At 38.0% G+C, this 9,601-nt stretch overlaps 1 protein-coding gene across 1 annotated transcript; it reads right to left on the bottom strand.

The window, feature by feature from the left end:
* Positions 1-255: 255 nt before the first annotated feature.
* On the bottom strand, positions 256-9,116 carry SPRYD7 (SPRY domain containing 7; the record flags this gene model as incomplete). The annotated part of the gene is made up of 4 exons (XM_009576639.1): positions 256-1,281; positions 4,066-4,168; positions 5,803-5,969; positions 9,000-9,116. Coding segments are annotated over 4 exons (485 nt in total), but the record flags the coding sequence as incomplete, so codon positions are not given.
* Positions 9,117-9,601: the final 485 nt, after the last annotated feature.

Genomic DNA, 9,601 nt, shown 5'->3' with positions numbered 1-9,601 from the left:
AAGGAAAACATGGGCCACTCGGAATGAAAAGACAGATGCAGAAAATCATAGGTGAAAGGCTTTGAGAAAGCTGTTTGTATTTGAAAATTTCAGAATCAGATAATTTCTAAAAATATTTAAATAAAATCATTCATTTATGCAAATGCATTAACCCAGGAAGAGCCAAAACCAAAAACCAAACATCCAGTATGAAGATTTTCTTTACAATAAAAATTCTTCTAGGAAGTATATTAAATATGACAAGAAGGGAAAAAAGCATCTCACAATTTATATTCAAGGGCATCACATTTTAGAACAATGTCTTAGCCATTAATCATTTATAAATGATTCACGAATAAATTAAAAATGCTATTCCATAAAAGAATAATCTAATTTACAGTTTAGATGTAAGGCTTCACCATAACATCTCATACCCTTCACCTGGCTCTTTGCATACCCAAGTTGAGTGATCTGTAGTTACTCTCCTACCAGAGCAACACAGCATGGTGGTCCTCAAAAACACAGGTAGTGTTCAGGTTTACTTTTTAAGGTTCAACAAAAAAGTATTACTAGAAAGTGTCCTATTATTTGTCACAATAAAAGCAAACGAAAAGGTAGGAGAAACAGGTAAGTTGTATTTGCCAGTCCAAGATTGAGGGAATGGATTAAATTACACCTTGCAAAAAAAAAAAGTATCTAGCTGCTAGTTATGCCATCGTATTATTAGTCATTGTGCACAACTGGGACACTGCAACTCCAAATCACAGACTAGAAACACAGTGCTTCCTTTAAACAAAGTACATAACTTCTGTGTGAAAAAAGTTGGGAAAAAAATCATGAGAACTATCCATCTCCATAGCTATCATATGCATAAGAACTATTTGCTTTACAGAGCTCCAGTTTATTCAAAATACTGAATGTAATACTGATGTCAATAACATCCCTTAGCCTCCTTATGCATCAAGAACAAATCAGAGAAAAACCCTGCCCCAAAACACTAATTTTCAACCACAAAACATTGCCAGAAATCTCTTATTTGCAACTCAGTTACCTGGTGTTGCAGTTAACACATTAATTCTGCAGACAAGAGTCACAAGTACTTACTGAAAATACAGATATGTTTCCTAAAAGTAAAGTGAAGCTTTATTTAAGATGACAAAGCTTTTGTAACAGTGCAGGGTGCAAATTTTCAGTATGAAGACATTCAGAAGATTTGCTGCTCAAAGAGGATTTTTTCAAACCCTGGTGGAGGTGTATGATAAAATTCACTGAACTGACAATCCAGAATGGCACTGTCATCAACTGCAGAAGAGAACCAAACAGAAGGAATTAGAGAAGGAACACTTACAGTTTGATCCTCTATTACACCATCGTACTAGAGTAGATACTATGCTCAAATCATAAAGAATATTCTCCAATATATCCATTACGTATATACAATACAATTAAAAGAAATCTTCAACAGATTTGCTAAAGCCCTACACCCATACCCAAGGAGAGCAAATCATCTCTCTTTTCTGCTGTTTAGTCTGTAATGGTCCTTGGTGAAGTCAATGAGAACACTACCTCTAATTTCACTTGGAGTGTTAGCAGGGCTTCAGGCAATTCCCTCCAAATTTTCTACTCTATTTCCCTGGAAATCTACAGATTAAGGACACTACCAGATACATATTGCAGGGCTGTCACCTCCTCAGCTGCATGTTTTTCTGTCCACTTCCTAATTCTGCTGGAGCGTCAGCTGCCTGCAGTGATTTTTCTGGAGGTTTACAAGGTTTCAGATGTCTGCAATGGTTGGTGTCAGACCATCTGTTTTAGCATGCGATCCAATGAGAGCTTCTTTGACTGCTTCTTTAAGTTGGAAGTGAATGGTTTTTTACAGCACCTCTCCCAGTTTTGGACCCCCCGCATAATCTGAGACACAAGTGTTACCACCTTCAATGTAGAATATAAAAAAAAAACTGCTGAGAATTTTCAGAGCAAAGCTTTCATATAGCAAACTGAAATACCCAGCCAGTCAGAAAAGCAAGATCTCTTTCAAAGACAATTCTTCCAAGACGAACCTGGTACAGTGGCAACATTAGATCAAAACAGAAAAGCTACATCTCCATATTTTGGTTTGGAATTTAGATATCTCAGAGCCAAGGTAGGAATTTTTCCCTCCTAGGCTCAGTTAAAACTCCTATTAGTATATTTGTACAATTCTGTAGTACTTAGGCACTGTTTGCATCTCAATTCCGCAAAAGTGCCTGAGGTACAGCTACTGTAGGGAACAACCTTTAAGTCCATTTTTCTGTTTTACATTCTTGAGCTTGACACCGTGTTTGCCTTTTAAAAAGATATCTATAATTCTAGTCTGAATTATGGATAGGGTAAATGCTTAAGAAACTCTCTTCTCTATAGTCAAATCCTTTCACATGACTGGAAGTTCATATTAAATTAAGAACATTTATACTTTAAGTTTATACCAAGCAAGTACCATGCAAAAGCAATTTGCAGGCTTCAGTTGTTATAGCTATAGGTAGGAGACATGATAATTACGATGAAATTATGCCCACTTGTGCAAGATGGTAATAAGAGCCTGGCAATAAAATTGCCAAGGCACGGAACTTCTTTAGTCAGAGAAAAAGATGATTTACAGTAAGCTAACATGCCACCAAATGTTTTCTCAAAGCAACCTGCATTCTTCATGCTGTGTAACACCATTTCCAAAATATAGGGAAGATGCAACAATTAATTATCACACAGCAACTCCTCTCCTGCTGCTCACGAAGCTTTCTGCACAAGGAGATCCCGCAGTGCTGCAAGGCAGCTACCGTCCGCCAAAGCATTTTAGCAGCGCCATCATGTGGCTTAAGAACACATCACAAAATGACCATATAAAACAATTCCCACTCTAATAGCTTGGAAAGATATAATGTCAGCTACATTTATAGCCATCAAAGGCTCTACAACACATCTAGAGTATTTTCTTCCTGTTCATAAAATTCAATATTACAAATGTATCAAGATATAAATGGGAACATGACAACAGTTAATTAGGAACCAACCATGAAATGAAAAAATTATCCACATCACATAGCTAATGGTATCTCAAGAGCAAAATGATTTTGGAAGAGGCTACTACTTAGATGAAGCTCACACAGGAATAAAGATAAACTGGAGATGGCTGTAGGTGTAATACAGGGAATCCGATGAGCAGTTCTCATTTGCTGTAAGTTACAAACCAACCCAGAGTGTAGCGTTGATTATGCACTGAGCTAGGGGAAGTGCTGCCTTTCAGATGAGATGTTAAACAGAATTCTGACTAGTTGGGAACTACAAAACCACCGCCAAGTTCTGGAAGAGTAAATTGTTAACACATGTCTTGGCCAAATTCCAGCTTCCATAATTCATAAATTCTTTCTTAAACTGCCTATGGAGGGATTAATTGGTATTTGTTTCTTGTTCAAAACTACTGTGTTGTATTGATGGTTGCTGGCAAAACAGCTACTGCAATTCGCTCACCAATTGTTGGATTTTAAAACTGGGCATGAATTTGGTATAGCAGCAAAGAGCTGTACCGCTACACAGCAAGCAGCTGTACTAGTACTACATTAAAGTTATTACTTCCATAAGAAAATACAAACAACGATTCAGTATCCACTCTTATTTAACACTGAATGCATTCATGAAGTATGTGAAATTAACAGGCATAAATAACAAGCTTCAGAGATAAATCAGATTAGCCCGCAAGCCTACATTAGTTCGAATTTGTTTTCTTTTTTTCATCTGCTTCGCAGTTTTTTTACCTAGCAATTTTTAGACTGAGTGCAGTAACTCCCCAGCTTATTGGATGTGGACACTGTAAGTAGTCAGTAAGCGGTGCTTTTTTCCCCTCCCTATTAAGCAGCATTAAAAATGAGGTGAAAATATACTTTTGTATTTTCCTAGGTTTGTATTTTCACGCAATTTATTGTTGTAGTTGCCAAAAATAAATGATTGATGTGTGTTCCATTTAAGTGAGAAGAAGAATACATAGCTCACAAGACAGAAGTGGTACAAAAATATTGTCCATACTGTGAAACAGTTTGTAAATCTCTGACTTACCATAGACCACTGGATAGACAGTCCCTCGGATTCCTGAAGCTGGACAATGCATGTTCTTCCCATTTAAATATACATTTAATTCTACATGGTCATATGTAATGCCCTACAAAGTACAGAAAATTAACAAAAAAGCATCAACAAGTTTATACACATAAGATTGCTACTTAATCTAGCTTTCTTAGCTACAGGCAAATTTTAACACCATTATGCAAACTACAGCATCCCAGAAAACCTCACTTGAAATATTCCTGCAAAGGACTAGAAGTTAATAAATGACCAGTAACATTTGTATTTTCAAATACTCAGGATTCCTTAACGCTCATTCAATTTGGATGCAGCACAGTACTGGACATGGCATCTTAATAAGTTTACAAAACAAATTTCCAAACTATTCTTCACCATGTTAAAGAAACACAAAATTTTCAATGATTTTTAATATTAAGCAGTTTGCAGACTTCTTGTTTATATCTCCTTATGGAAATAACTTTAATAAATAGTGATGCTATGAATTAAGTTTATCTCGTCCATACTTCCATATGGAAACCTCTCTCAACTCAATTTACTCTGCCAGCAGCAACAGACCATGCTTTCATACTCAACGCTATAAATATGCTGACTACAGAGCAGAAAGTAAACACTAACAAGGTGATAAATTACTTATTTGTTAGCTAAATGATTTTTCTCACTTTTTGGTATGGCTGAGTGTGACAATTTGTGTTGTCATTCAGTACTTCAGAAATCTATTTTCATGACAGAACAAAATAAATTGAAATTTATGAAAATGGGGGATTAGCAGTAACACATCAGCTACTTTATTGCAGCTGTAGTTGAAGCTATTCAGACTAAATAGGTTGACCAAACCCTGGAACAGTCTGCAACCCTCCAAAAAAAAAAATTTCAGAAGGGGATTAAAAGAATAATAAGAAGGTGTCAAACTTAGCTGTTTGGGGCTTCTAAAGATGAAATTTCTAATCATTGCTATATAGAGGCAAGGTTACCCAGCAAGAAAAAGTAGTGGTGATAAATGGTCTAAATTTCATTGCATTGCTCCCATGTATTTTTGAAAATAAATCTCTAACAGGACATTGAGAAAATGACAGCAATAAACCACAACCCTTTGAACAAAGTCACTTAAAGGTGTTTTAAGAAACCTGGAATAGTAAGGCACAAAAAAATCTTACGATTCTCCATTTGCTCTCATTCTTAATCATTTTCCCAGTCAGTTTTATCCCCTCCCCACTTAATATCTCTCCTTCCCTGCAAAAGTTTGGCTAAAAATACAATTCATTTATCACCCAGGACCTATCTCTGCTCAGCTCTGTCCTTCTAATCATTAACCAGTTAGCTACGGGATCTTGAGTTCAGCTGGGCATGGTGCATAGCTATATAATGCATTCCAGCACATTATTTGTTCAGGAAGGTCCCATCTCAAACAACGTAGGATCCTTGCAATGGGAGTTATCAGTCAAGTAGATACTGCAACAGAGCATTAGAGGCTACTTTTCAAACACTGGTAAAGTCTGTCCCTCATTCAGAAACATATCAATGCTGAGAATGAAGTCCACCAACATCCAAGCTGCTGATCCGTTCAAACACAATGGGAGTTTGTATCGGCACTTTCCAAACTGGGGGATGCAAGCCGAACAATTTGACTGAAACTGTCTGTCTGACCACAGAGCTGTATGTAAGAGGAATCTGGGAACAGCTGGGGAAATAAAGAAGCCTTGAGAAACTCACCACCACATCGCCCTCCTGAGGAAGGTTGTTTGCTGGTAGTCTATTTTTCTCCTCATTGTTATAGTAGAGAGCTCCATCATTTCTCATCACCAGGCTATGGACATCTCGACCAAGTGGAATTTGATTCAAGTTTGCTTTCTGGGTTGCAACTCCAATACCCCAAATCCCTAAAACGTGACATTAACACGGTAAGAAAAAAACCCCCACATTATTTTGAAGACTGTCTGACTGAGGCAGGACAGCATAAAGAATGTGTTTTTAACTAGGGTCATGGAGGTACTACCAGTAAATATCTCTTGAGAATACCAGGACTACTGTGGGTTAGCCCTGGCAGGCAGCTAAGCACCACCCAGCCACTCACCCACTTCCCCCCACAGGCCCCAGTGGGATGGAGGAAGAGGAAAGGAAGAGTAAAACCAAGAAAACTTGTGGGTAAAGATAAAAATTGTTTAATAAGCAAAGGAGAAGTGGAAGAAAGAAAGAAAAAAAACAAAACAAAGCGATGCAATGGCAATCACTCACCACCTCCCACGGGTAGACCAATGCCCAGCCAATTCCCAAGCAAAAGATGGCTAACCTCCCTAAAACCCCTCCTCTCCCTTTTGTTGCTAAGCATGACATTACGTGGCATGCAATATCTCTTTTGTTAGTTCGGGTCATCCGCCTGGTTGTGTCCCCTCCCAACCTTTTGCGCACCCCCAATCTTATTCACTGGAGGGGTAGAGTGAGAAACAGAAGGCCTTGATGCTGTGCAAACACTGCTCAGCAATAACTACAGCATTAGTGTATTATCAGCACTGTTTTGGTCACAAATCTAAAACACAGCACCATAGGAGCTGCTATGAAGAAAATTAACTCCATCTCGGCCAGACCCAGTACAAGCAGTCACGAGAGACTGAAGATAAACAGCATCTATCCTGAAAAAGGATTCAGAGAATTGTAACCACTTAGCTTAACTCTTATTCCCAGAAAAATGCTGAAAACAAACCCTGAGACTGTAGGAAGATGTAAAAAAATAAATCCAACTAGCATGGATTTGTGAACAATACAATTTCCTTTTTCAGCTGGTTACAATAGTCTTAGGGAAAAAGAAGAAATTGTAAACATCATAGATCTTGATTTGGTAATGTTTTTGAAACTCATACAACACTGAAATAGTCAAATTATGAAAACACGGTCTAGACAGTTACACCAATATGAATGCACAACTGGTTAGAAAATTGTATTCCAGGACTACTCATCAGTGGCACCCTGTCAAATCAAAAAAGATGACTCAAGTGGGGTTTGAGGTTTTGCACTGAATGCTCAAGGTCAGATACTGTTCCGTATTCACATCAATGACTTGGATAACGTGACGATGTGCTTATTAAATGTGCTGCCACTACCTGCCTGACAGGATTGCAAACTCTTCTGAGGCCCCTCAAGTTTTAAATGATCCTGACAAATTGGTTAAGAGGTCTGAAATAAGGAAAATGCATTCGCTTTTTCTGAATTATGAGGAACAGCAGGTAAGTAGGAATAGTAAGTGGCACAAATACAATAGTGGCTTGGCAACCAGTTCACAGAATATAATTTGGGGGTTATCACAGACCACATGCTGAGCGTGAGTCTGTGCCCTACTGTTGTGAAAAACTTCTGGATGTATGGCATGTGTAAAGCAGACATATTGCATGTACAGCAGGTGAAGGATGTCTACTGCTGCTGCAGCTGGAGCAAAGCATCCATTTTAAGCATCATATCTCAAGACAAATTAGGTCAATTAGAGATATTCTAGAAGAAACAACAAAACCAATCAAAAGGGTAAAAACATCACCTACAAGGAGACAATGAAAAAACAAAACTGGGACTGTTTAATCTACAGAAGACTAAAATGAGGCAAAAATACAAGAAAATTAGTTTCAAAAGACAAAATTGCAGAACAATTTATTCTAATACTTTCATTCCCAGAATGAAAAGGACAAGAGCGTGAACAAGATTCAGATTAGACTTCAGAAAACTTTCCAATAGTCAGAGCGACCCCATAAATGACGCCTAATAGATTGCGCAGGGACACTTCTGGGAATCAAAGATTTAAGTTAAGCAATCTACAATTCTCCGGCCTTGGGGCACAGGAATAGACGAGACACGGCTCATATGGACCAGGAGAGTTTATTCCCTGTGTGGATACTGTATCTGTGTGAATAATGACCATACATGAACAACAGCTGCAGTGGATTCTTCCCCCAACAGAAAGGATACTAAAATTGCCAAGTTAAGACTGATCTGAGGTTTACATGTAGTTTAAAACTAAACAACTGGTTTGACTGCAAGGTGTTTTGGACAGATTTGTATTCACACTGCCTGCACTGCAATCCAACTGAATGCAAACAACCCTTACCCAAAAAACGCCGGGTTCAAGCTCCAGCTGGTATTGTAGGCCTGTCTCTGGACTAACACTTCCCTTCTTCCCTCTGGGAAAGAACAGCTTCATTTTCACAGTGTCTGTTGTTTTTAAAAATACAAGCTGATTTTTAGTATTAGAATACAGGCAATCCTGGAGTGCGCTCTGTACTAGTGAAGCTGACCGTATTAGTAAAAGCATAATGCTTCCAAATTTCATTCACCTTCAGCTGCCTTGCATTAGATCTGTGCAAAACAAATAAACAGGGTGCTGAAAGGCTCCTCTTGACAAGGCAGTGGCGGAATAAGTGCTGCACATTTGATTTGACGAGCAAAGTGTAGCACAAGGAGTGTTACCCTTCTTTGGGCAAACACAGTGCATGTTAAAAGCAAATGAAGGTAGACAAATAGCTACAAATATTGCTGGATAAACTGCACTATTTAAAAAAAGATATTTCATAGCTATTGTGTTTTATGTGGTCATAAGCATTTATTTACCAAAAAACATTTCTAAAATAGGCTAACTGAAAAACATGCGTGTAACAGCATACAAAATAATACTGTGTTTTAGTATTTGCACTCCTTTAGTAATATACTTACCATTCTTTCTAATATCTCAGCACCACAATTTAAAAAAAAAAAAAAAAAAAGGAAAAGTCATTTCCTTTTACACAATGACAACTTATAAAACTCTCCAATGCTCACAAGTTCAAGGATGCAATTAGAAAGATGCATGTGCTCGGTATTTGAGATATGACCACCAGCAGGCAATCTGACATACCTTCCAAGTTTAAAGTTGTACATTTTTGCTGACTAACCTGTGGATTGGATTTTAAACTCAAAATAGCTCTTGTTCTGATGCAAAGGTGCATTGGCTAAGCAGCCTCCTGTGCCACATATTCTTCTGCCATTTTTAACAATGACGACATCTGTTCCTGCAAGAAGAAAAAAACCCACAAAACTTCAAAACATTCTTAGAAGTCTGGAAGCAGCCCTTATAAAAGCCCTAAACATTGAGAACAGGTTTTGTTCTTTCTGCCCCAAGTAAGAGCTTCATTAGTCTGTGAGAATTATGATGATGGGACATGCTTTGAAGTAAGAAAAGCAAGGCTGTTTACGGGCTAGTTCATCTTTCAGCTGGGCTTTATTTATTTAAAATCTATACGCTGCTCTAATTTCACCTCTTGGGGTTTAGGGCACCATGCTGATTACAACCTTTACTCAGCCACATCAGAAGCATAACTTACAATTTAGTCAGACAGGGCTCACTGTGGGACCAAAGCCTTGTACCCTGTCTCTATACACTGAATAAAGAAAATTCTCCAAAGAGAAGGAAAGGCACATCGGGTGGAAAAGTTTGATGGAATTGCAAGGTGTTTAACTGTTCTCTGAAAAAATCCTTTTATTAGAAACATGCCTG

This window comes from Fulmarus glacialis, unplaced genomic scaffold (genome assembly GCF_000690835.1).
Source record: "Fulmarus glacialis isolate BGI_N327 unplaced genomic scaffold, ASM69083v1 scaffold15554, whole genome shotgun sequence".
Classification (NCBI taxonomy): Eukaryota; Metazoa; Chordata; class Aves; order Procellariiformes; family Procellariidae; genus Fulmarus; species Fulmarus glacialis.
This window is presented reverse-complemented; position numbering and strand designations above follow the sequence as displayed.